The sequence below is a fragment of the Oryctolagus cuniculus genome, chromosome 15, assembly GCF_051225735.1.
Source record: "Oryctolagus cuniculus isolate XC-2025 breed Fujian yellow rabbit chromosome 15, ASM5122573v1, whole genome shotgun sequence".
Lineage (NCBI taxonomy): Eukaryota > Metazoa > Chordata > Mammalia > Lagomorpha > Leporidae > Oryctolagus > Oryctolagus cuniculus.
Window position 1 is genome coordinate 36304058 of NC_142881.1, and position 27063 is coordinate 36331120.

At 45.0% G+C, this 27063-nt stretch overlaps 1 protein-coding gene across 20 annotated transcripts in view; it reads right to left on the minus strand.

Moving 5' to 3' along the window:
- Nucleotides 1–27063, minus strand: part of PLCE1 (phospholipase C epsilon 1) — a 311578-nt gene that overhangs the window by 53264 nt on the left and 231251 nt on the right. For 12 of the 20 annotated variants that reach the window (XR_016222119.1, XR_016222120.1, XM_051823420.3 and 9 more), the window contains exons 8-18: nt 19925–20107; nt 18544–18661; nt 17875–17983; nt 14099–14221; nt 13875–14011; nt 12699–12937; nt 10531–10592; nt 10284–10449; nt 5631–5738; nt 4467–4583; nt 2040–2198 (exon numbers count right to left, since the gene is read on the minus strand). Coding sequence is in view for 16 of the 20 variants with exons in the window: in XM_051823420.3 (XP_051679380.3) it covers nt 2040–2198; nt 4467–4583; nt 5631–5738; nt 10284–10449; nt 10531–10592; nt 12699–12937; nt 13875–14011; nt 14099–14221; nt 17875–17983; nt 18544–18661; nt 19925–20107 (1521 nt within the window). In the remaining 4 variants the exon portion in view is untranslated. Of the gene's footprint in view, nt 1–2039; nt 2199–4466; nt 4584–5630; nt 5739–10283; nt 10450–10530; nt 10593–12698; nt 12938–13874; nt 14012–14098; nt 14222–17826; nt 17984–18543; nt 18662–19924; nt 20108–27063 lie in introns of all 20 variants that reach the window. The other 8 variants (XR_016222118.1, XR_016222117.1, XM_051823418.3 and 5 more) reach the window with 1 other exon arrangement.

Consider the following 27063-nt stretch of genomic DNA (forward strand, 5'->3'; position numbering starts at 1 on the left):
TGGGTTTACAAAGAACAAGTCTCCTGAAGTCACCTCTGTCCACTCCCCAAATGGCCACAACACCTGGGGCTGGGCCAGGCTGAAGCCAGGAGCCTGGAACTCCATTCAGATCTTCCATATGGACGGGAGGGACCCAAGTACTTGGGTCATCAGCTGCTGCCTTCCCAGGAATTAGAAGAAATCTGGATTGGAAGCAAAGCAACCAAAACTTGAACTACTACTCCAACATGGGATGCTGGCATTGCAAGTGATGGTTTAACCTGTGATACCACGATACCAGCCCCTTTATTATATATCGTGTAGAATAATATATGAAGAAATACAGTCTTTTAAACTATTTGAACTTGTGATATTTAATGTTGCCTTTCAAAGGCATGAGAGGTGCACAGTTTTTCAAAATTCTGACCCTTGAACAGCAATGTTGGAAGAGCCCAGGCCCAGAGGATCTGGGTTGCGGGATAGAATGTGATAGAGCAGTCTGCCATGCTGACAGGTCCCACAGTCCACCTTGGGAGATTTCTGTGAGATTTTAATGTCAGGAGGTTCTATGAGGCCAGTTACCTTAAGACTCCCATTTTACAGAAGAAGCCATAAAGGCCCAGAAAGACTGATGGCTACATGGTCACAGGGCGGTTTGTGACAGTCAGTGGCTGCTACCTGGCTTTTCTCAGTACCACTTCTCGCCAACGCCAGGCTGTGTACCATTCAGGCTTTCAACCCAGGACCTGCCTGTGAAGCTTACAAATTAAAGCTTCGACGATTACTTCAAGTGGACTATTCAACAAACCCAAATGAACACTTAACTTGACAATTTTTTATTAATGACCTGGGACAAGGGTTCTAGATTTGTTGGGCTTCTAGAACTCTCGTGCTGAATTCCCCATTCTCTGAAAACCTCTACTGCAGGACTGGAACAGGACTGGGAGTTTGGAGGTGATGGCACGGGAAAAAATGAAAAGCTCTAAGCCCCGCCCTGGGGTTGGCTCTGCACACCTGCTCCTGGTACTGGGGCCTGCTCCCTGCGTGGGCTGGGGCTCCTGCAGTGCTCCTGGCTGCTCTGTTTCAAAAGTGAAGCACTTGGGCCAACAGTGCCCTTTAATGGGATAATTAGCTTTGGCAGCTGTCTCTCTATAGCATAAGCAAGTGTGGCCTGGTACGCGGCCTTAGCCTCCTGGATCTGAACCTTTGAACACATTCTTGGGCTGTCCCCCTGCACGGACAGGTTTATGGAGCTAAGGCACAGAACTCTGTGAGCGAGGTGGGCGTGGCAGCAGCTTGAGGTCAACATGCTGCAGACACACCAGGATCACAGGGCTGCTGCTATTGGGCTTTCCCCAAGAGCTCACATCCAAGGGCCATCCCTAACGGGGGCTTCCCTAGTGGGGACTACCACAACCACTTGTGGTATTCCTGCAGGCTGGCTCCAGAGATAACAGTTACACATCATCCATTCCAAATCACTAAATAATGGTGGCGTATTCTCCATGGGAACAATTCCATAAAGTAGAATTTTAGGTGAGGGGGATGAGAGACTTCACTGGCATATGAAGTGGAAATCCCAAAATCAAATACATCCTTTAAAGAAACTCAGTTTTCAAAACTGGCTTCCTGGGACTGGTGCTGTGGCACAGTAGGCTAAGCCTCTGCCTGCGGTGCCGGCATCCCATATGGGCACTAGTTCGTGTCCCAGCAGCTCCTCTTCTGATCCAGTTCTCTGCTGTGGCCTGGGAAAGCAGAAGATGGCCCAGGTGCTTGGGCCCCTTCACCCACATGGGAAACTTGGAGGAAGCTCCTGGCTCCTGGCTTTGGATCGGCGCAGCTCTGGCTGTTGCAGCCATTTGGGGAGTGAACAGTGGATGATCTCTCCCACTCTGTCTCTCCCTCTTTCTGTAACTCTATATCTCAAATAAATAAATAGAATCTTAAAAAATAAAAAAGCAACTGGTTACCTTGTAAATCAAATGAAAGGTTTGAGGGATGTTAATTTCTTTGTTCTAAGAACACGCACAGTCATAACCTGTATAGCAAGAAGGAGGTACCTTTTGCTTTAAGATATCCACTGGTGTCTGATGGGCCTTGAGCTTCTTGTTTTTAAGAAGCACTTTCCTCCTCAGCTGGTCAGGTGAAGGAAGCATCGGATCATCTGAGAAGTCAGTCTCAAACAAGAATTTAGCCACCAGCTTTTCCCCAAACACTGTCTAAAAGAATAAAGGAGAACACACAATCAATGCCTTTTATCTATATTCGATAAAATCCATATTCTGTAAATACACCAGCTATTTCAGTATTTCAGTCTGGATGATTCTTTTTTTTTTTTTTTTTTTTTGACAGGCAGAGTGGACAGTGAGAGAGAGAGACAGAGAGAAAGGTCTTCCTTTTGCCATTGGTTCACCCTCCAATGGCCGCCGCGGCCAGCGCACTGCGGCCGGCACACCGCGCTGATCCGATGGCAGGAGCCAGGTACTTATCCTGGTCTCCCATGGGGTGCAGGGCCCAAGCACTTGGGCCATCCTCCACTGCACTCCCGGGCCACAGCAGAGAGCTGGCCTGGAAGAGGGGCAACCGGGACAGAATCCGGCGCCCCGACTGGGACTAGACCCCGGTGTGCCAGCGCTGCAAGGCGGAGGATTAGCCTAGTGAGCCGCGGTGCCGGCCTGGATGATTCATTTTAAAAACCCAAGGAAGAGGACTAGGAAAGGAGTTGTCTTTTTCCTGCTCTGCAGTTCCTTCCTTCCTTCTTTCTTTATTTATTTGAGAGGCAGAGTTACAGGGAGAAGAGAGACAGAGATAAAGGTCTTTCATCTGCTGGTTCACTCCCCAGATAGCCCCAATGGCTGGAGCTGTGTCAATTCAAAACCAGGAGCCAGGAGCCAGGAGCTGCTTCTGGGTCTCCCATGAGGGTACAGGGGCCCATGCACTTGGGCCATCTTCCACTGCTTTCTCAGGCCATAAGCAGAGAGCTGGATCAGAAGAGGAGCAGCCAGGACACGAACTGGCACCCATGTGGGATGCCGGTGCCACCGGCAGAGACTTAACCTACTACGCCACAGCACCAGACTTTCTGCAGTTTCTTATTAGAAAGAAGAGAGGTGTTTAGAAGGACAAGGAGAGAAATCTAGGTCATTCTGCAGGTGAGGCCAGAGTTAACTCTTTAGTAAAAGATTCTGGGGTCTGATGTAATGAAGAAGAAAACAGATTCAGGTAGAAGCTGTAGTTTGCAGATTACAGAGGAGGATAAGGAGTCAAAAAGATAGAAACAGGGAGAATTTGTCCTCATCTAGTATAGAAAACCACAGACGCCATTCTCACAAATATTCTGAGCACTGGTCTCCACAGTGGAGCATGCAGGTGGAGGGGGGTAGACACAGGGTGATTCATTTGGGGAGAGGGCAGAAAAAATGGCAATTTCTGTTTCTAGTGGTTTTTTTTTTTTTTTAGTTTAAAAAAAAAAGAACAAAAGTCAATGCTTGAGACAAGGCAATATGAAAGTCTACTTAGTTTGTTGGCATTAGCATTGCAGTACAATTTCCTTTGTCATTGTCCTTCCCTCCTACTGACAGCCAGGTTTCCATAAATGCCTGCGGCATTTGGAGGAAGGCCATGGTCTAATGGAATATCCACTCCTAAATCTTTGTGCTATGGCTTGGATGTGGTTTGTCCCCCAAGAGTTCATGTGTTAGAAGTATGGTCTCGATGTGGAGTTATTAAGAGATGGTGGAACCCTCCAAAGGTGGGGCTTGGGGTGAGGTAGTCAGGTCCCTAGGGCACTGCCATCAGAAGGCATTCCTGTGGGTCTCACGGGACCCCAGTTGGTCCCTGAGTCACTCTGCCTTCTCGTCCTACCAAGTGATCTCTTCTGCATGTACTCCCACCATTGTGATGACATCTGTCATGGGGTTCTCACCTGAGGCTGGACTGAAAAGGCCACCCAATTTTAGACTTTCAGCTTCCAAAACTGAGCTAAATAGACCTCTTTCTTTTATACATTACACAACCTGATATTTCGTTGTTATAACAGAAAATAGACTAACGCACTTGTACTCACGCCAGTCTGAGCTCTTTGCTAACTCAGATCCCCATGCTTTAGTGTGGGCCTCTAGAAGCTTTGACTGGCTCTGAGACTGTCAGCTTTTCCTCAAACAATTGACAGGGGAGATTGTGGCATCCCTGACTGAGGTATTGGGAAGTGGTGGAGGGTTGCTTATCCTTATCTCCTGAAGTTTTTTGGAAAGAGTCAGGAGACCAGAAAACAACGCTTATATCACTCAAGTTGAAAAGATGGACCATTCAAGAGAGAGCCCAAGGTCGAATACAGCCCCACTTCTCAGACCTGTGGGACCTTAACTATATAAGCTTCACAGCCAAGGTTTGGCTGTGGCATGGTCCATAGTGGGCCAATATAAAATTCAATGATGATTACGAGACGAGGGCCAAGCTACATCTCTGCTTCTCAGCTGAGCACTCACCTTGAAAATCTCGGCCATTTTTCGTTGCTGAGGCAATGAACAGTGGTTCTCAATTGATATGATGATCGGCAGGTCAGAGGTGATGAAAGCATTTCGATCAATGGCTTCAACTACTTCCTATGGGAGTCAGACAGCTCATCAGAGTCTACGTCTCTGTCCAGGGAGGTCAGGAGGTAAGGGACTTACAGACACAGACAGCCTCTCGACTGCTGCATGCAGCAGACTTGGGTCCAGGGTAGTTTTAGTCTTTCCAAATTAAATATGAGGATAGGGCTATTTTGTAAAAAGACATTAAACTATTCATTTTGAGTCTTCCATACATACTATAAGGAACAGCTATCACTGCTTTGTTTAATGAATCTATCATCTATTGGGTATATTATAGGTAAAAGATACTGTTTTAGTTATGGCATTAAGCACAATGAGACATAAGAATTTCTTGCTTTCAAAGGGTTTAGATTTTATTTTAGGCAACAAAACATATACCACATCTACTTAAATGTGTAAGTAAATGCAGTTATCAACTCATCCTCCCACAAATATTGAGTACAGGCATTTTAAGAGTTAAAGCGAAAAATACATTTTAGCCACCACCATCTCTGCATATAAGATGAAAATAACAATATTGCTTCCCCACCTGAACACAGTTCAGAGAAAAATCATGCCACATAGTCTAAGACTCTGAATAAAATAACAACCTAGTAATACACTAAATACTCAGAATTTGAAACAATGATCCCATGAGACTACTTTATAATGCTAACTATTCAATCACACTCTAACATATGATGTTGGCCTTTGTCAGCAGGACACCAGGACAAATGACCTTGAATTCCTTTAGCTAGAGAACAGTCTCTGTCTTTATATAGCTAAATCATCACATTCTATAAAAATGATAACAATATCATTATGTGCTAATTAACATAAGGTAATACTTACTAAACTTTGGCTAAATGAGAACTTAATAGGAGTTCTAGATCAACTCCTGGACAAATTAACAAATGTACATCCCATACAATACTGCATACACTTTCAGGAAGTTTCCATTCAGATCCAGCATCAAAGCCCTTGACAAAAGGCATAATTTGGTAGTCACTGATTTAGATGACAGAGGAAGACAAGCTCTACTTGTGATTTGATTTCAAGAACATTATGAAGCATTACCTTGAAGGGGATCTTGGTTGTCAGTGTATGTCCATGATAAATGATGGGCATCCCATCATCTCCATCCCAGCAGTCCAACTCTACACTCCTACAGCCTTGCAAGAGGACCTGTATGATCAATAAATTAATTCACCCCAGATGAGAACCTGCAAATAAAGCCACTAACTAAACACAGAACACAGTCTGATATATCCATTGGTGTCAACATTCATGTGTTAAGCAGATGAGCATAAGATGTAACACAAACATTGCATTTTGGCCAAAGGCCACCATGAATCTGGGGCAGGGGAGAGAGAACAGATTGAGAAGGAAAGAGTGTTCACCAGAGCTGAAGATTACTGGAAGGCAAAGTTTGATAGCAGAAACATGTGACCACTTTCTTAGCAACTTTGATCCCCTGGAAATGGTACATCTTGAAATTACAGAGCCAGGTAGGCGCTCTATCTGCAAAGATGTCAGTAGAGGCAAAGGTGCCAATGCCACACCCCAGAGCAAACAAGGCCACTAATTCCTTAATGAACTGACTAAACATTTATATTATGCCAACCTGGACAAAACTTCTTCCATTAACACCCAAGATCTTTGCTAAGAACACGTAGCATCTAACAAAAGTACAAGCAAAGAGTTATCAAATATTTGCCTGGCTAGCTAATTCCAGAACAGCAGCTAAAGTGATGGGCAAATCACCCAAACTCCCTTCTCCCACACCCAGTGCAGACATCAGCAATCAATTACAGCACACTTTATGCTGTGCTAGGCTTTGATATGTTATCACACACCTTCTTCAGCAAAGTGGTCCAGGAATCAAGTATCAACAATCAGATGAGATGATACCTATCTGCTATCCTGGATCTAAAACCAGAAGCAGTGCTCCAAACACATGTGCTTAGGTTACAGCTTGTGAGATTTGCATGGCGCATCCACTTCCTTTTTACACTCTATCTGTAGACGACCTCAAAAAATTATAACATACTGGAAGGGTAGCCCAAACCAAGAGTGACTGGGATGACCCACAGAATCCACTTCTTTACTAATATCTCCATGTGACAGCAATCCATTAAGGGGCCTCTAGTGGCCACTAGAGTTTCTGGAACAAAACTCAGTAGAATGCCTTTTATTTTAATATTTTGGTATAAGACAATAGAATCTTCCCATTACATAGCATCATCTGTGGCCTTCAGTTCCAAGGCTCAGTTCCTTCAGAAGCTAGTGTGTCTAAAGAAGGGGTAGGAACCTTCTTTCTGCCAAGGGCCATTTAGATTACTTATGACATTTGCGGGCCATGCAATATTATCTAGTTAAAAATTAGTTCCCTATAGATTTATTGAATTTATCTGCTGTTGTTTTTAAAGATTTACTTATTTGAAAAGCAGAGTTAGAGAGAGAGAGAGGGAGACAGAGAGAAAGAGAGAGAGAGAGAGAGAGAGATCTTCCATCCGTTAGTTCACTTCCCAAATGGCTGCAATGGCCAAGGCTGGGCCAGGCAGAAGTCAGGAGCTTCTTCCAGGTCCCCTACATGGGTACAGAGGCCCAAGCACTTGGGTTATCTTCTGCTGCTTTCCCAGGCACATTAGCAGGGAGCTGGATCAGAAGTGGAAAAGTTGGGATTCAAACTGGCGCCAATAAGGGATGCCAGCCTCATAGGCGGCAGTTTTACCCGCTGTGCCACAATGCCAGCCCCAGATTTATTGAACTTCAAGCCTCACCTGAGGTTGCCTTGGCAGGGCCAGATCTAATGATTTCATGGGCCATATATGGTGCTATGCAAAATGCTCTCCACCCTTGATTCTAGAAGTATGTAGGGTCTTTACAAAGTTCATTGCAGATGCTTTTTATGAAAGAATTATGTATGGATTTCAAAATTTTTTGCACCAACATAAATTTATCTTTTTAATTCTGTTTTTCTGTGACCTTTTAGAAGTATCTTCATTTACTGCCTTGGGCTGAAGACTGCTATATAATACGACACCCAGGACCTGAGGCTGCTTCACTGCTGTGGCAAGCAGACTGGGTAGGAAGTTCAGCGACTGGCATCAGATTAGAAGGCTTTGCAGCCTGCAGAGACCACAGGTTTTTATCGACGTCTGCATGACTGGAAGACCTCTGCAAAAGGTTAGGAAATTCCTGGTGAAGAGAACAGAGCCTACCCCCACTTTCCATCTGCCCACAGAGAAGAGTCGGGAGGCAAACAGGAGGGCAGAGAACGGTTAGAAACGAGGTAAAAGGGGCCTGCACACAGCCTCTGCCCTGTGTGAGGCCATCTGGAGGGGCTCCTGTGCCGTATTCAAAAGTTCTGATAATTTCTACTTGAGGTTTGAGAGCTGAAACACTCTTTGAGAGTCTGGCGCTGCACTGTGGTGTAGTGGATTAGGCCACCACCTGCAATGCCAGATTCCCTGATGGGCACTGGTTCCTGGCCTGGCTGCTGTACTTTGAATCCATTTCTTTCCCTGCTAATGGCTGGGAAAGCAGCTGAAGATGGCCCACATGTTTGGGCCCCTGCACCCACGTGGGAGACCTGGGAGAAGCTCCTGACTTCCGGCTTCAGCCTGGCCCAGCCCCTGGCCATTTTACTCATTTGAAGAGTGAATCAGTGGATGGAAAATTTCTCTTTGTAATTCTAACTTTCAAATAAATAAGTAAATCTTCAAAAAAGAAAAGCTCTTTGAAGTCAAACAGAGAAATAAATTAGGAATTAAAGCTAGGATAGTGGGCCTCACTTTTCTGGGAAACGCACACACACACACAAGTATGCAGATACAGACACACATGTATGCACTTAATATATGTATATATACACATGTATGTATATATGTATATATGAAACATATATAGTATCTGTGTGTACGCGTGTGTACATGCACATCTCATTTCTTTCCCATAGGACAATGGCTTTCAAACTTCTTTTGACGTTGGAATTCTCCATGCAAATGTCAATATGTAAACCAGGTAAAAGAGTAACTAACCATTCAGTTGCAGTCTGTTGCTTGCCCATCTCAGGCCTCTGGATATCACTCTTATTTTGAAAATCATACTACATGGACAAATCTTCATTTAATAATAAAAGTTCCTTAGAAAACAATTTAAGGGCCTGGTGCTGTTGTGTAGCAGATAAAACCACCATCTGCAGTGCCAGCATCCCATGTGGGCACCAGTTTGAGTCCTGGCTGCTCCACTTCCAACCAGTTCCCTGCTGGCATGCCTGGGAAAGCAGCATAGGATGGCCCAGATGCTTGGGCCCTGCTCCCACGAGGGTGATCTACAAGAAGCTCCTGGCTCCTAGCTTTGGATTGGGCTCAGCTCTGGCCATTGCAGCCAACTGGAGAGTGAACCAGCAAATGGAAGATCTGTCTCTCCTCCCTCTATCTGTAACTCTGTCTTTCAAATAAATAAATGAATCTTTAAAAAAAAACTGGGGGCCAGTGCTGTGGTGTAGCGGGGGAAAGCCTCCACCTGCAGTGCTGGCATCCCATATGGGTACCTATTCAAGTCCCGGCTGCTCCACTTCCAATCCAGCTCCCTGCTCAGGCCTGGGAAACCAGAAGATGGCCCAAATCCTTAGGCCCCTGCACCCCACGGGAGACCTGGAAGAAGCTCCTGGCTCCTAGCTTCGGATCGGCTCAGCTCCAGCTGTTGCAGTCATTTGGGGAGTGAACCAGCAGATGGAAGACTTTTCTGTATCTCTGCCTCTGCCTCTCTGTAACTCTGCCTTTCAAATAAATAAATAAACAAGCCTTTTTTTTAAAAAATGTAAAATATATATTCCACGTAAAATAAGCTTTGGGACAAAAATTTGTCCCATGCTTTGAGGACTATCTGGACAAATTTGGAGAACAAAGAAATCTCATTGCTACTAGAGTTGTGTAAGCAACACAACCATAATTTTCAACCTTGGACCCATACGCACATAACAGCCCATTGATACACTCTGTGGACCTGGCCTAGCTCCTTCCTCATTAATCCTTCTTGTAGGAGTTCTGGAAACAGGCAGCATAGCTGAGGAAGCTGCAGACAACACAATAGAGCAGCAACAGACAGCAGACTGTTCAAAGTTGGCCGTTTAGGTCAAAAGGATGTGCTTTTCCCAGCCCAGAGAACCTGCTGACTTTCAAAGAACATTCCCATGGATCTGAGTGCCGAGGGACAGTGCCTACAGTCTGTGCAGACTTTTTTCTCAAGGTGGTTACCATAGAGATGGACTGATTGTCTAACAAATTGCAAAGCAAAACAAACTATATTTTGGTATTATCTTTGTAAAAAGTTTCATTTTCTACTATGCTTTCCCACTACAATGTATTGATTTATTTAGCATTTTGTGAAACGATTAGATAATTTTCCCATGAGAAAATCTAATTTTAGTAGAAGTAGGTCAGATTAACTAGGATCTAAAAGCTATGAGTCTCCAACAAATCCTTTTTTTTTTTTTTTTCGCCAGAATAAAGGTTAAGTATAGATGGGGGAGGAAACCAAACCAAACAAAAAGCAGAAAGAAAACAAGTGCTGGATGTATAGCTAGTTTTCCCACACATCATGGCTTCTCACATGTCACATATAAACCCTTCAAAGCAGTCTGGGGTCAGGTTTTGTGACTTTGCCAGCTATGTAAATAATGAAACTTAATGAAAACCATGTTCCAAGTGACATTCTTGGTACCTGGCTGTAGAGTTCTACTGAGGACTCCCCTTTCAGCTGATGGCCTGTGAGGTAGGTATTGTGTGAAGACTCAATGTAATAGTAGGACAGGGGTAGCTGCAATTCTTTAATGTTCTCCTGTGACTCATCATTTTTCGAGGCAAAATTCTCTTTATCCATCAGAAACCTAGATGAAACAAATGTTCTTAAGCTACGTGGGAAAAACACATGCTTTTAAATGATGATCAAGAGACATTTTCAAAATTACCTCGCAAATCCTTCAAATGACATTAGACCTTGGTGACACATACTGATGCTAGGCTCGAACTTCTGCAAGGGATAGAAAAAAAAAGTATAATTTAGGTAAAGGAAACCATGAGGGGGGAAAAAAACCACATCATTTTTTAAAGCTGTTCTGTTTTCATCAGGAAACATCTAAACCAAATATTTGAACTAATTTAGTAATGTAATGGTAAGATGTAGTTTTTAGTCCAAAAGAAAACATTTATTATATGTGAGTTTATTATACTGAGCCTATTTATTTAAGAGGAAAAAAAAGGAGCAAGAGAAAAGAATAAGGCTGATTTATATGAAAACAAAGGGAATCAGTTTATCCAGGTGAAAATGGGGATAATAATAGCAGCTCCCAGAGACAGGGAGCACTTAGGACTGTGCCAGCACTCGGGGACGCTACAGGGAGCACCCAGCACTGTGCTGGTTCTCTCAATTGTTGCAAGGCTGGTGATCAAATCCAGTGTTGGAAAGCACGTCCACTGGTCCCCCATCAGGCCCAAGAGTACCTCTGCGGCAAGTGACCCAGCCACAGGGGACGCTCCCGCCGCCTCTCGTCCCCGCCCCTCTCTGGTCTAACCGCCACCACCACCACCTCCTAAATGATCTCTGACTCCCACTCCTTCCCCAGCACAGTTTATTCTCCAGTGGGGCCAGAGTGACCTCTTAGAAACATAAATCATGTGACTCTCCCGCTCGGAAAACCCCAACGGCTTCTCCTTTCTCATGGACTGAAGGCGACCTCTCCACCACAGGCTGGCTGGGTCCCGGCACACCTGTGTGGAACCAAGTCCACCTGGCTTCCTCAGACCCCAGGACATTAGCTCTGCCGTGGCTCCCCAGCCTGCGCCTGCCCAGCCTCGGAGCTGCTGCCCCCTGCCTGGGATGCGCTTTCCTCAGACCTTTCCATGACATTTGGACTAAACAGGGCCCAGCTCCGATGCCAGCTCCTCCGAGTGGCCTTTGCTTACTCCTCTCAGCCCTCCTCCACGACTCCAGCCTCTGCCTGGTTCTTTTCAGAACCCACTAGCACCTGCAATTATATCGTATCCTTGTTTCTTGTCAGTCTCAGCACTGGAATATAAGCTGCACTGAGAGACAGAGCTCTGATCTTTTCCCCAACTCTCTTCCCCGCTCCAGGAACTGAGACAGCATTATAGGGGCTAATAACCACTTGTTAAATAACAAAAGAGGTAGAAAATCCAGACTAATTATGTTGCCTGTGCAAGAATAAGAAGGAATTAGGTAATGATTCCTTAGTCACTGAGTCAGACATTGCCTGGGACACATGTTAATTATACAATAAGTAAGAATACATATATTTAGCATTTAAAAAGCCCCTTTTGGGGCCGGTGGTGTGGCACAGTAGGTTAAAGCCCTGGCCTGAGGTACCAGCATCCCATATGGGTGCCGATTTCTAGTCCCGGCTGCTCGTCTTCCAATCCAGCTCTCTGCTGTGGCCTGGGATAGCAGTAGAAGATGGCCCAAGTCCTTGGGCCCCTGTACCCAGGTGGGAGAACCGGAAGAAGCTCCTGGCTCCTGGCTTTGGATCGGCACAGCTCCGGCCATTGCAGCCATCTGGGGAGTGAACCAGTGGATGGAAGACTTCTCTATCTCTACCTCTCTCTGTAACTCTTTCAAATAAATAAAATAAATCTTAAAAAAAAAGCCCCTTTTATTTCTTATTTCTGTCACAGGTGAGAGTTTTGAAAAGAAGTATAGAGGCCGGCGCCACAGCTCACTAGGCTAATCCTCCACCTTGCGGTGCCGGCACATCAGGTTCTAGTCCCGGTCGGGGCACCGGATTCTGTCCCGGTTGCCCCTCTTCCAGGCCAGCTCTCTGCTGTGGCCAGGGAGTGCAGTGGAGGATGGCCCAAGTGCTTGGGCCCTGCACCCCATGGGAGACCAGGAGAAGCACCTGGCTCCTGCCATCGGATCAGCGTGGTGCGCCGGCAGCGGCAGCCATTGGAGGGTGAACCAACAGCAAAAGGAAGACCTTTCTCTCTGTCTCTCTCACTGTCCACTCTGCCTGTCAAAAAAATTAAAAAAAAAAAGAAGTATAGAAAAAAACAATAAATACGTCGCAGCAAATTGTTAAGAGTTAGGAGCATCAGCCACACGCGCACAGGGAAAACAGGTACCAACCTGGATGATGCTGAGGATTTCATCGTACGTGCAGTGTTCTCCTTGGCAATTCACTAGGAAGTCGTTGAGCTGGAGAATTCCAACCCCAAATATGCCCAGGGATGTACTCTCGATCCCAGTGCCATTTGTCACGATACTCGCAGCAGCAATGGCGTCAGAGATCTGCCTCTGGTTGTCTGACAGTTGCTGCTTACTCTTAATGAACAATCCCAAATCCGAGACATTTCTGGTCAACAAATCTGCAACAGAGCCACCCAGAGAACATGCACAAGCCAGCCGGCACCTTCTACAAAGTTCATTTCAGAGATACCATACTACAGAAGCTCGTTACTCATCTGTCAACACAAGCTACCAAACTATGGGTTTATTCCTGGCTTCATACATTTGAGAGAATAAGAAACAAATCAGTGGGTCTGGGAATTTGGCATGGTGGTTAAGATGGTGCCTAGGACACTGGATCACATATCACAGTGCCTGTCTTGGCTCTACTCCCGATTCTAGCTTCCTATGGGAGGCAGCAGGTGATGGTTCAAGTTCATGGGTTGCTGCCACCCACACAGGAGACCTGGATTGAGTTTCCTGGCTCCTGGCTTCAGCTTGGCCCTGCTTGGGTTGTTGCAGGCATTTGGGGTAATAAATCAGCAGATGGGAGCTCTGGCTGTGTCTCCTTCATAAATGAAAATATTATTAAAAATGTAACTGTAACATTTTGTACAGGTTTTTGCATGAGTATAAATTTTTCAACCCAAATGGGTAAATACCAAGAAGTGTGACTGCTGGATCATATGGAGAAAGTATGTTTAGTTTTCATAAGTCATAAGCCTTCCAAAAAACATTCCCACCAGTAACATTCCAATGTTCTGGTGGCCGCACACTGTGGTTCTCAACCGTGACACACCACACCTAGTTTGGAAGTGGTTGAGAAAGGGTTTCGGTTGTCAGGATGATGAGGCCACGAGGGGTTAAATACCCAGGAATACACGGATGAATTTCCTTGCCCAACATCCCAGTAGCACCTGCTCCCATGACACCAGGTGATACCTTGAAATAATTCTCCAAGTGTTTCACCACCTCTGGGGGTCAGTGTGCCACGTGGGACAGCTTGAGTTTGTGTAACTGGTTCTCTTTCATTAGTAGAAAGGATTTCAAAAGGCAATTCTAAAACATTAAACAAACCTAGGTCTGGCTGCAGGTCGCTAGTGTTTTCCTCAATGGTCAGGTTGGTGTAGAGCGGGGCCGACTCAGAGCCAGATCGGTTGCAGGGCACCGCGTACACATCGAAGAGATCCTTCAGGTCTTTGCGGCTCCTTACACTGAGCAAAGAAACAAAAACATCTCCCATTAGGATCATTATAAACCTGTGGGCTTGCGAAAGGCTAAGAAGGGAGGTTATGCCATACCTGAACGATTTGAACAGCTCAACAAATTCAACAAAACTCATGTTACTGTCTGAAACCATGAAGCTCTGAAATCCCTTCATTCCTCCTTTGATCCGCCCATGCCAGCTGCTGCTGCTCCAAGCACTGCAAACAAAGACAGGGCCTTCATGGGCAAAATGCTGGGCTACTTGTGTCATCTGCCTCAACACTGTTCACTGATTAGCAGCAACATGAGCAAAATGATGGGTGGCAAGTCATTCAAGGCTTAAGCTAGTCTCCTGCACTCTTTTTATTTTCTCTAAGATAATCTCTATTGTGTCAGAGGAAATAAAACATATTATATGTTGAGACCATGTCACATGTCCAGCCTATTCAGCAAGGGAACAAAGCTGAGGTTCATGCCCCTCTACTAGTCAGAACAGTTCTTTAAAATCCTAGATCAACGTGGGGTGTGGTATTCAGGGTTTCTGAAAAAGTTTCTTTTTTAAAAAGGGTCCAAAATTATTCAATCATAATTTATAAGAAATAATGTCCTTCCGTATGTTCTAAATTATAGAAATACATTTTAGGAGAAAGTTTTGGGTATGTCCCTGTCTTTTCTTTTTCCTTTATTAACTAGTTTTTAGATAAAAACAGGGAAGAGCTTTTCATATTAATGGAAAATGTGAGTCAGAAAAATATTAGCAATGGAAACAGGCCAACTCTGCCTAGGATTTTATTTGCACCTGCTAAGACTACATCCCTTCGATATAAAAATATCAGTCAACCCAGTCAAAAACTCAGTCTCACTGCTTCTCAACATTTTCAATTTTCTACATGATTCCCCAATGGGATACACAGTATAGAAATGGTGACTGTTTTTTAGTCACATCATGAACCAGATCTTCTTTTTGGTCTTGGATTTATTAATTTTTGGCAATATTTCAAATACATGAGAAAATACAGAGAATGTTATAAGGAACAGCCAGACTACTCTCAATCCTGCTGATAATGTTTCCTCAGGGGAAATCAATTTGTGTTGACATATGGAGGTCACTTTCATTCATGGAAAGTCTTAGGGATCGTCGGATTTCTAGCAGTGTGTAGGCAGAGGCTGTAGGTGGCTCATCCCCCAAAGTGGTGTGGAAAACAACAGGGTGGGGGCTCAGGAAGGGGACAAACGTGGCTTGATCCTTTGCGTTTCAGCGAGTAAATCCCTGTCTTCCTTGTGCTGCAGGTGCAGCTAGTGTCTGCAGGCACCTGTTCCCTTCTGAGTCCAGGGACTGTCTAATCATCCCCCTGCTACCGAGACTTGGTCCTCTTTCTCCTTTAACAGCACTCAGGCTGACTTTTCTTCTCTTGCCTCGTCTTCCCTTCAGCGTTTAGAACACTGCTCGAGAGGCCACTGAGCCCTGTCCTGCAGAGGCTGGGCCCCCTAATCTTGCATCCGGCACATATAGCTCTCTTTCAGAGAGAACTCTTCCTCTGCCCTTCCCTTTCCTGCTCTTGAGTGACTCAAATAAAAGGAAAAGCCATTGAATCCAGGTTATTTGGCTATTTCCCCAGGTTACTGAATAGGCTTAAAATATAACATATACATACATAAAACATATCTGTATAAACATACTGTTTAATTATAAATCTAGATTTACAGAAAAGTTGCAAGAAGGGTATAAAGAATTCCTATATACCCTTGAACAGTTTTAACCAGTTGTAACACCTGAATGCATAAATCTTAAATTACACGTTCATCACTCACAATGGAAAATAATTGCTCATTTTTCTTTTCTAAAAACATTATTCTATTTATTTGAGAGGCAGAGTTAAAGACAGAGAGAGGGGGAGACAGAGAGAGGTCCTCCATTTGCTGGGTCGCTCCCCAGATGGCCGTAATGGCCGGAGCTGGGCTGATCTGAAGCCAGGAGCCAGGTGCTTCTTCCTGGTCTCCCACATGCATGCAGGGTCCCAAGCACTTGGGTCATATTCTACTGCTTTTCCAGGCCATAGCAGGGAGCTGGACCAGAAGAGGAGCAGCTAGGACATGAACCAGAGCCTATATGGGATTCTAGCACTGCAGGCAAAGGCTTAGCCCACTACACCACAGCACTGGCCCCAGAATTGTTCCCTTTAAAACATAATTTACTTAGGCTCTCTTAGCAATAGGGAACTTCCAAGAGACAGAGAGAACAAGAGCTCTGTGGATGTGGATGTGGGTGTGGGTGTGTATGTGTGTGTGTGAGAGAGAGAGAGAGGGAGAGAGAGAGAGAGAGATGGAGGGAGATGAATGTTTTCAAAGTTAGGGTCTGATGGCCCCACTTCTCTGTGTGATGCAGTAAAGAGTACCTGTTTTATCTTAGTTCTGCCTGGAACTTCCAAGTTTCCTCAATGTAATATGGAATACAGGGAAGTCGAGGGACATTTAGGTTCCTTCTGGAAGGCTTGCTTGCTTTCCTTTTTTTTTTTTTTTTAAAGATTTATTTATTTATTTGAAAGTCAGAGTTACACAAAAGAGAGGAGAGGCAGAGAGAGACAGAGAGAAGTCTTCCATCCACTGGTTCACTCCCCAATTGGCCGCAACAGTTGGAACTGCGCCAATCTAAGCTGAGAGCCAGGAGCTTCCTCCAGGTCTCCCATGCAGGTGCAGGGACCCAAGGACGTGGGCCATCTTCTGCTAGTTTTCCAGGCCATAGCAGAGAGCTGGATCAGAAGTGGAGCAGCTGGGACTCAAACCGACGCCCATATGGGATGCTAGCACTGTAGGCGGTGGCTTTACCGCTACGCCACAGTGCCAGCCCAGAAGGCTTCCATTTTACTATTAGCTTTTCTTCTGAGAGGGTAGATATTTCAAATCTGTAACTTACATGGAATTTCTAAAAATAATTTATTATAATACCAGTTTTAGAATTATAATGAAATGTAATAGACTTGTTGTAATGCCTGTATTTATTTTTTCAGGCATGTCAAACTTATCTGCAAGCAGGGGCTGGTTGTGGTACAGTGGGTTAAGCTGCCGCCTGCAAAGCCAGAAACACACATGGGTGCAGGTTCAAGTTCTGGCTGTTCCGTGTCCAATTTAGCATTCTGCTACTGCCCCTGGGAAAGCAGATGATGCGTGTGGGAGACTGAGATGGAGTTCCAGACTCCTGGCTTGGGCCTGGTCCAGCCCTGGCTGCTGCAGCCATTTGGGGAATGCACCATACGAGGGAAGATCTCTCTCTCTCTCTCTCTCTCTGTATCCCTATAAATCTGCCTTTCAAACAAATCAAATCTTAAAAAAATTCTCAAAAGCAGTGCTATCCAATAAAACTTTTTGCAGTGTTAGAAATGTACACTATCTGCCTTGTGTGGTGTAGTGACTGACAGGGAGCCCCTCGTGGCTGTGCAGCACATGAAAAGGGGCTACTGTGAGTGAAGAACTGAGCTTTAATTGAGTTTTAATGAATTTAAATTAGAATTTAAATATCCACATGCAGTCAGTGGGTAACATACTGGACAGTGCAGATTTAGACAATCACGTTTGGGTTTTGTTACTGCTGCTGACCACTGAAAGGTTGGTTTTTCTAATACTCAGCAGCAATTACAGTTATACGGGAAGGCAGGGATATAAAAACAGGAATATTAGGGTCATTTAAAAAGTTGGAGGTTTTGGTCTTCAGTTTCACTGTAAGTCAAAATTACAGAGAGTGTTTTGATAGACAGCTGAGAACAGGCCCTTCCATGTGACTGGAATGACATAAGGGCCCTCCTGCTTTGTCATGTTAAGGCCCCACCTGGACGGGCTCTTGTTTGAAGAAGACAGCACAGGGGAGGACACTGGCCTGATGGGAGACGACGTCCCGGCAGCCAAGTTGGGGGACGCAGCCGTGGTCAAAGAGTGGGCTCTTCTGGAAGGGAGGGGGTTGGGAGGACTGGAGATGGCATTTGCCTCTGTGAGGATGAAAGAGAGAAAAGAAACAATGACTCACACTGTACTTTCACTCAGAAATCAAAACAACCAAGGATGCTCTCTGAGCCAACCAACCTAGACAAGAGTCTTGAGAGCATTTTTATGAATGGGCCAATCTGGTAGGTTCTCAACTGGCTACACATCAGAATCATCCAGGGAGCTTTGAAAACATGGACACCCAGGTCCCAGACACGGAATGCCTAAGCCAGTTGATCTTGTGTGTGGTCAGATTATTTTTTTAAAAGCTCTAATATCAAGCAAGGGTAGAAACTTGCTGATCTAATCCACCAGATTGGACCGTGTGCACCTACTACCTCCTGTCAGTAACAGAAAGTTCATTAATGAGAATTTTCTGCCAAGCACATCAGGCTTGCAGAAGTGCGTCTTCGGTTTCACCATCTGGCTAAAACAAAGTCAATTTATATAAGAATGTCCACAATATTTAAACCACAATGAAGAGCCAAATGGGTAATTTTTCCCAATAAAATTAAAAAAAAAAAAAAGAAAAGAAAAACTCTGAGATGTGACCATGCTGCTTCACCTGGTTCCTCCTGTTCATTAATGTCTTGAGGATCCGAACCGCTGCGGCTTCGACACTCTTTGTACATCTTGCCCTTTCGGGTCACCATTTCGTCATCTGTTGCATCTCCACTCTCACCCTGGGAACACAAAACTCATGATGGTTCCTGTCGCTCCCCCATTCGCGGAGGAACGACACAGGACCCTGCGCTGTTCTTTTGTCTGCTCGGCCCTTCCCGGGTTTGCTGCTGGTCCTTCCCGGGTTGGCTGCCGACCCCTCCACCTCCGACCCCTCCACCTCCGTGGAGGGGCGGTTCCCCCTGCCACTTTCCCCACTTCCGTGGGGGAGTGGCACACCGCCGGCCGGCTCTCGGGGGCTGCTCAGGTGTTCCTTCAGATGTTCCCTCAGATGTTCCTGGTGCACGTTGTCTCTCTCCTCCTTTATAGTCCTCTTCCACCAATCCCAACTCTGCTACCCACATGCCGAGCACGCTGCTCTCCTCCAATCAGGAGCAGGATCAGCTCCTGCAGGTTATTGGTCGAACTGGAGGCAGCTGTGTAGAAGTTGTTTGGTCTCTCTCTCAGCGCCATATTGTGGGAGAGCAGATGCATAGAATAAGTCTTAATTCCAGTAACTTAGTCTAGTCTCAGTTGCTCCCCACAGTTCCCAGCCTGCATTGCTTTCCCATCACTGCTCTAGTTCAGGTAGATCTCTATTTTTTGACCCATCTACCGACAATACCGTCTCCCCTTGGTGAGACCAGTGAAGACCTTCAAGAAGGTGACCAAGTATTCTCACGTCACTTTATCTCACTTGTTCTTCTCAATGAAGCAGCGCTCCTTAGGAGGAGGCAGACAAGAAGAGGCACACAACTCCTGCAATCTGTGCTCACACAGAATTATGACGCAGATAAAGTTCAACTTTAGCATCAATAGGCTTCCATACGCCTTTTCTAGGTAGCTTGAAGCAAATATATTGCCATGTTACAGTGATGACATATATAACATGCTTTATAAAGGACAGGGATGATATATTTTAAATTATATTCTACATACAGCATTGTGGCCATCTGAGATCTTCATCTGTCCTTGGCTCTATGAAGCCATTCCTGCCTGCCTTTCAGTCTTCTACTTTCCCCCTGTCTGTCCCAGAGCACTTTGCAGGTGACAAGGACTCTCATTTAGACTGCACTGTGTTTCCTTGTCTGTGTCTTTTCCCTGCTATTGACTCAATTCCTGGCACTGGTTCTGGTACCCAACAGGTACATGGAAACCCTTGCAACATTTGTTTTATGTCTCATCTTGTGCCCAACCCAAATGACTTAAGGAGATTTCTGCTGGTGTAGACTGTACAACAATCCTGAAGATTGGGTGTGGTACTCAATAAACAAATCACACAGTACCCTCATAAGCATTTTCTTCTTCTTCTTGGTGGTGCTTATGCCCAGGGTGTTGTTTCTCTGTACATTAGGCTTCTCGGCATTCTTTGCTGATGTCCCAGGGCTGGGGTTTCGAGTACTCCACCGCCTGCCACCAAACAACTCCACAGCATGAGCCAATGTTGGGCCTTCATATCGCCCATCCTCCTGTAAAAGAACCACCTGCTGAACACACAAGGAAGCAGCAAGCAATGAAGAAGGCAATACATTAACGGCTTCCAGTAAACTCTCAGATGAAAGTCTGCAGGCAGCCACAGAAGAGTAATGGTCTGGTCACCCAAGGGGCTCTGTTCACCAACTTTCAAGAATCTCTGTTGGGAATTTCATTGTCCTCTGTCCCCTGCTGTCCTGGTCACATCTCTACTGAGTTCCAGTGATGTGCTTTAAAAACATCAACAGGGGAAAAAATTCTCATCCCAGCCACAGAGATTGTATTCCAGAACCTATACCATTGGAAAATTCATTAAGACTTACTTACAAAATTAGAGCTGTGGATGTCTTGGGGGTGGGAGTTAGGGTGGGAATCTATTTAAGTAAAATCAAGTTCCACTTGTATGCTATTGTATCATTCCAGGTAGATTTTTACCTACTTTGATGCTTGTGTCTGACTTGAAATACTCAGATAGGGTGTGTGGCATACATGAAATTCACTTCGGAGGGTCCTGAGGAGCTCCTTAAATAGTTGAGCTGCCATCCTTTTGAGTGACTGAAATCCAAAGATAGATACAGAACCCATGGGACTCAGAATGTCATGCGTATTATGCTCTGATCAGCAAAAATACAACTCAATGGGCAGGCAATGGTTTGTAATCACTACTGCATAAGACAACTGTGTAGCATTCTTTGAGTGAATAATAGTAGAGATTTACTTATTAAATAATGGTCAATGATTTTCCCCCATAAGTCATGAAAGTCAGCAAACAGAACTATAGACAGTGGCACATGCAAATGTCCATCAACTGAAGACTGGATAGGGAAAGTATGGTATATGTACACTATAGAATACTACACAGCAGTAAAAAAAAAAAAAAGTGAAATCCTGTCATTGGCAACAAAACAGATGCAACTGGAAACAATTCTACTTAGTGAGGTAAGCCAGTCCCAAGAAGACAAATATCATATGTCTATGGTAGCTAATAGAATACCTAAAAGGCAATCTATAAAAGTGAAATTGACACTTTGAAATGTGATGATTCTGAACAGCCCTTGTCTCAACTGTTAAGGAACAGTTTTTTTCTTTTTTCATACTATTTGTTGAACTCTTTACCTAGTGTAGGGTCAATATTATGAGTATAAAGTTAACAGAAAACAAATATTTGTAAAAAAAATAGGAATACAATAGAGAGGAGGAAGAGGGTGGGAGTTTGGGCAGGAGGGAGAATCACTATGTTCCTAAATTTGTATATATGAAATGCATGAAGTTTGTATGCCTTAAATAAAAGGTTTCTAGGTTAAAAAAAAACAGTGGTGTTTGAACTACAGATAATATTAATGAGATTTCACAATTTTACAAAAGGGCTTCTTTAAAATTAATTTCTACTGACTGCCTTTACTCCCTGAAAACTTTTAGAGGTAGTCTTCCTTTGCAATTCCAAGGAAGTACCTGTAAATAGATTTTGCTTCCTTGCAGATAACAGGTAAATAGTAGAGAGGCTTCTTCCTTCATCCTAATCTTCAGTGACTTGACCTGTGACTAAAGCCCAAGAATGTCAACTTGGGTATTTGACATGGAAACCTTTGGGTAACCTCCTCTAGTAGCATGTCTGTGACTGATGCCCATCCATTACATATTTCTCAATTCTCTAACCACACCCACTTTTTTTTTTTTTTGGACAGGCAGAGTTAGACAGAGAGAGAGAGAGAGAAAAAGGTCTTCCTTCCGTTGGTTCACTCCCCAAATGGTGCTACAGCTGGCGCGCTGCGCCGATCCAAAGCCAGAAGCCAGGTGCTTCCTCCTGGTCTCCCATGCGGGTGCAGGGCCCAAGGACCTGGGGCATCCTCCACCGCCCTCCTGGGCCACAGCAGAGAGCTGGCCTGGAAGAGGAGCAACCAGGACAGAATCCGGCGCCCCAACCGGGACTAGAACCCGGGGTGCCGGTGCTGTAGGATTAGCCTAGTGAGCCACGGCACTGACCACCACACCCACTTTTACTTTTATCTTTTCCCCACAGGGTTTACTGTCAGTGGGACTGTCAGTCAAGGTTGACTATCATCCCTTGACCAATGATTGGCACATGATCAGAATAAGCTAGTTGGAACCTCTTTCCCTGGAGGAAGATTCTTGAAAGTAGTGATACAGACAGTGAACATAGCTAGAGACCAATCCACCTAATGCAGGACTGTGGAAAAAGGCCTGCTAAGTGACTAGAATAACAGAATAAACTAGAATAAGCATTGCATGATATCATTGAATAAACAGGGTTCACATACCTTATTGAATATCATTCTGAATCTAAAAAAAAGCTTGTAAACATTTACTTACAGACTTCTAACCAACATATCTTTGAAAATGTAATAGATCCATTATATCTCACATATAAAAAACACCACCACCATTACCTTCTACTGCTTAGATTTTCCAAATTTCAGAAAATCCCAACATGGACAAAGTATTAACCTTAACAGAATTCAGATTGGGCCAAGAAAAGCTAGGATGCATTTGTCTAATGTTTTAACAACGCTTTCTGGGGCTGGCACTGTGGCATAGTGGGTAAGGCTGCCGCTAGTAGTGCCGCCGTCTGTGGCATCCCATATGGGCGCCAGTTCAGGCCCCAGCTGCTCCCCTTCCAATCCAGCTCCCTGCTATGGCCTGGGAAAGCAGTGGAAGATGGGCCCCTGCACCATGTGGGAGACCTGGAGGGGGCTCCTGGCTTTGGATCAGCCCAGTTTCGGCCATTGCAGCCATTTGGGGAGTGAACCAGAGGATGGGGGACCCCTCCCCTTTCTCTCTCTGCCTTTCAAATAAATAACTCTGCCTTTCAAATAAATAAATACATCTTAAAAAAAAAACACACAAGGCTTTCTGGGAACTAACGTAGCTTGAATCTTTCTTTTGTTTTTCTTTTTGTTTTACACAAGACAATAAACTTGCTTGGGGAGGGTGAAGGATATAGGAGGGATCTTCATGAAGTTTATGGAAACTTTATGAAAAAAAATGCATGTATTTAAAATTTTTTCCATAAACTTATTTTTAAAATTCATTTAACAATTTATTTATTTGAAAATCAGAGTTATGGGGTTGGGTGGGGGAGAGAGAATGAGAATGAATCTTCCATCTGCTGGTTCACCTCCAAAATGGCTACAACAGCCAGGGCTGGACCAGGCTGAAGCCAGGAGCCAGGACTTTCTTCTGGGTCTCCTTCTTCCTGGGTGACAGGGACCCAAGAACTTGGGCCATCTTCTGCTGCTTTCCCAGGCCATTGTAGGGTGCTGGATCAGAAGTGGAACAGCCAGTATTCAAACTGAACCCCATATGGGATGCTGGCATCGCAGGCTGAGGCTTAACCTGCTATGCCACAATGTCAGGCCCTAAATTCATTTTTTAAAAGATTTATTTATTTTATTTGAAAGGCAGAGTTACAGAGAGACAGAGGCAGAGGCAGCAGCAGAGAGGGAGGGAGGGAGGGGAGAAAGAGAGAAAAAGAGAAAGAAACAGAGAGAGAGAAAGAGAGAGAGAGAGGGAGGGAGAGAGAGAGAGAGAGCAAGCTGGGCTGATCTGAAGCCAGGAGCTTTCCCTGGTTCTCCCATGTGGGTGCAGGGGCCCAAGGACTTGGGCCATCTTCCATTGCTTTCCCAGGTCATGGTAGAGAGTTGGATTGGAAGTAGAGCAGCTGGGAATCAAACTGGAGCCCATATGGGATGGGGGCACTGCAGGTGGCAGCTTTAACCACTACACCACAGAACAGGCCCCCTAAATTCATTTTTAAACATCTATTTGAAAGGGAGAGAAGGGGAGGGAGAGAGGAGGAGGGAGAGAGAAGGAGAGAGAGGGAGAGAGAGAAAACACTTCTCTGATGGTTCAGTCCTCAAATGCCTGCGTTTCTGGGGGCATGGTGGGGGCAGTGTAAAGCCTGGAGCCAGGAACTGAATCTAGGACTCCCACATGAGTGGCAGGGACCCAACTTCTTGAGCCATGATCATTGTCTCCCAGGGTCTGCATTAGCAGGAAGCTGGAATCAGAAGCCACAGCTAGGAACTGAACCCAGGCACTCTGATACAGCACATGGGCATCCTTGGCATTAGGCCAAATGACCATCCTTAAACTTATCTTTAAATTCATTTCTCCACACACTTTTTAAAGTACCCTCATACCTTCTTTTTAATGTGGGAGAAGGACCATGTTGAGTGAGGGCACATTCTTCTATGAAACAGTACATAAGGAAATCAATTCCTTAAAAGATACCCAAGAAAATGGGCATTTGGTGAAGATGCTACTTGGGACACCCACATCTCATACTGGAATGCCTGAGTTCAAGTTCTGGTTCTGTTTTTTTTTTGTTTGTTTGTTTTTTTTTTTTTTTTTTTTTTTTTTTTTTTTTACAGATAGAATTAGACAGTGAGAAAGAGAGACAGAGAGAAAGGTCTTCCTTCCATTGGTTCACCCCCCAAATGGCCGCTACAGCCGGAGCTATGCCGATCCGAAGCCAGGAGCCAGGTACTTCTTCCTGGTCTCTGTTGCAGGTGCAGGAGCCCAAGCTCTTGGGCCATCCTCCAGTGTACTCCCGGGCCACAGCAGAGAGCGGGAATGGAAGAGGAGCAACTGGGCCTAGAACCAGCACCCATAAGGGATGCTGGTGCCACAGGCGGAGGATTAACCAAGTGAGCCATGACGCCAGCCCCTGGTTCTGCTCTTGATTCCAGTTTTCTGACCTTGGAGGACAGCAGGTGATGGTGCAAGTATGTGTGTGCCTGCCACCCACAGAGGAGACCTGGACTGAGTTTGAAGCTCCTGGCTTCAGCCTGGCCTATACTTGGCTGTTGTGGGTGTTTAGGCAGTGAACTGGTAGAAGAGAGATCACTCTCCCTCTCTCTGCCTTAATAGAAAGTGAAATAAGGCTGGCGTTGCAGCTCACTAGGCTAATCCTCCGCCTGCGGTGCCGGCACTCCGGGTTCTAGTCCCAGTTGGGGCGCCGGTTCTGTCCCGGTTGCTCCTCTTCCAGTCCAGCTCTCTGCTGTGGCCCGGAAAGGCAGTGAAGGATGGCCCAAGTGCTTGGGCCCTGCACCCGCATGGGAGACCAGGAGGAAGCACCTGGCTCCTGGCTTCGGATCAATGCAGCGCCAGCCATAGCGGCCATTTGGGGGGTGAACCAATAAAAGGAAGACCTTTTTTCTCTGTCTCTCTCTCTCTCACTGTCTAACTATGCCTGTCAAAAAAAAAAAAAAGAAATAAAAAAATGAAATAAAATAAAAACTCATGTACTTTTACCTCTTGGTACATCCTTACGTATGCTGCTTTTGAAGACTTAAAACTAATCCCCATCCTTTGAACAAATACTTTCTTTCCTTTTTGAAGACAGCCAGAACCTATTTCTGTTCCTTATAACGAAAGTCATCTACCTGATAATTCTATTTTCAACCTTCTCAGCTTCCTAGAGTCCCTTCTAAACACCCAAGATTATGGGTCCTCAGCCCTGCCATCGGTCGCGCCAAGCCAAAGCTCTTGATACCTGTTTTTCCTCTGTACCCAATGACAGCATCTCCATAGTTTAGTTTCTGATTTTCCTGTATTTTTTCCTAAGCTTCGCTATCAATGTTACTAGTTATTCATATCTTTTGCGTTATGTCCTACTACTGTGTTCATCAAATCAAATTCCACTTATAGTACTAAAATACCTGTAGTACTTCGAAGTAACTTCCTATACATTTCCAACACAACTCCCATATCAGAAGGGTGATTTTCTACACAAGCACTTCTCAAATTGGCAATAAAGGAACATCCTTAGAGGGCTGTCAACAGAAGTTTGGAAAAAACAAAAAGACATCTCACAAATCCCTGAAACTTACAGATAAACTTAAATGTGTGCATTCTAGGGCAGGGTGGAGCATTTAACATGCTAACGTTGTACAAGTCACCAGGAACAGCTTTTGACATTAACCAAAGATCTATATGAACCTGCGTGTCTGAGGACCAGATTAGCATCTTGTCGGTGCTCCTTGTAACACTCTGGGAACTGGTCTCTAGGGTGAGAAAATGATCACTGTCCTCCTACACTGTTCTGTTTTGAAAGAAATCTGGGTGTTTATTTGAAAGGCCTGCAGCCTGTCTTTGTACATGGCTCAGGTAGAATCTATGTTTTCAGAAGCGACTGACATATGGAGCTGTTTGGCAGGGGTAGAGGGGAGGGCTGGGGCTGTGAGTGCAGCTGGGCAGGGCCAAGTCTTTTCTAGAGAAATCCACAACATGACAGGTCTTCAAAATGTCCCTGAAAAGTGCGTTTTATGAAACAGTTATGCATGTTTCTTGGAACTTTTCATTCCATTTCCACGAAGCTTCTGAACCACCCTCACCTATGAATTCAGTTACTTAGGCTACACACATGGAGCAACGAAATCAGTCAGGCCTAGTGACAGGGAATATGATTGAGGTCCATGTTTGGCGGGTGTTCCTGAATTTAGAAGGCTGAGAAATAATCATAATTAAAAATCAATATTCATAATGGCTCCCGAAGATGTTTTTCTCAGTCACTAGCTGTGCTGAAAGCACTCTGGAGTACATGGGAAGAGATATTGTGGTTTCCATTTCACATGAGTTAACTAAAACTGGCTCTGTGCTATGTAGCATCACTATAACCATGTCCATAGGCCTATTTGATTATTAATGAATTAATTGATCAAACTGGTTACTCAGGATCTGAGCTCTACTCATACTCAATATGGTATGGGGAGAAAGGAGAAAAAGGAGTATTAAATGTACTGCTACTGGGGCCGGCGCTGTGGCGCAGCGGGTTAACTCCCTGGCTTGAAGCACCGGTTTCCCATATGGGCGCCAGTTTGAGATCTGGCTGCTCCACTTCCTGTCCAGCTCTCTGCTACTGGGAAAGCAGTAGAAGATGGCCTAAGTCCTTGGGCCCCTGCATCCATGTGGGAGATCGGAAGAAGCTCCT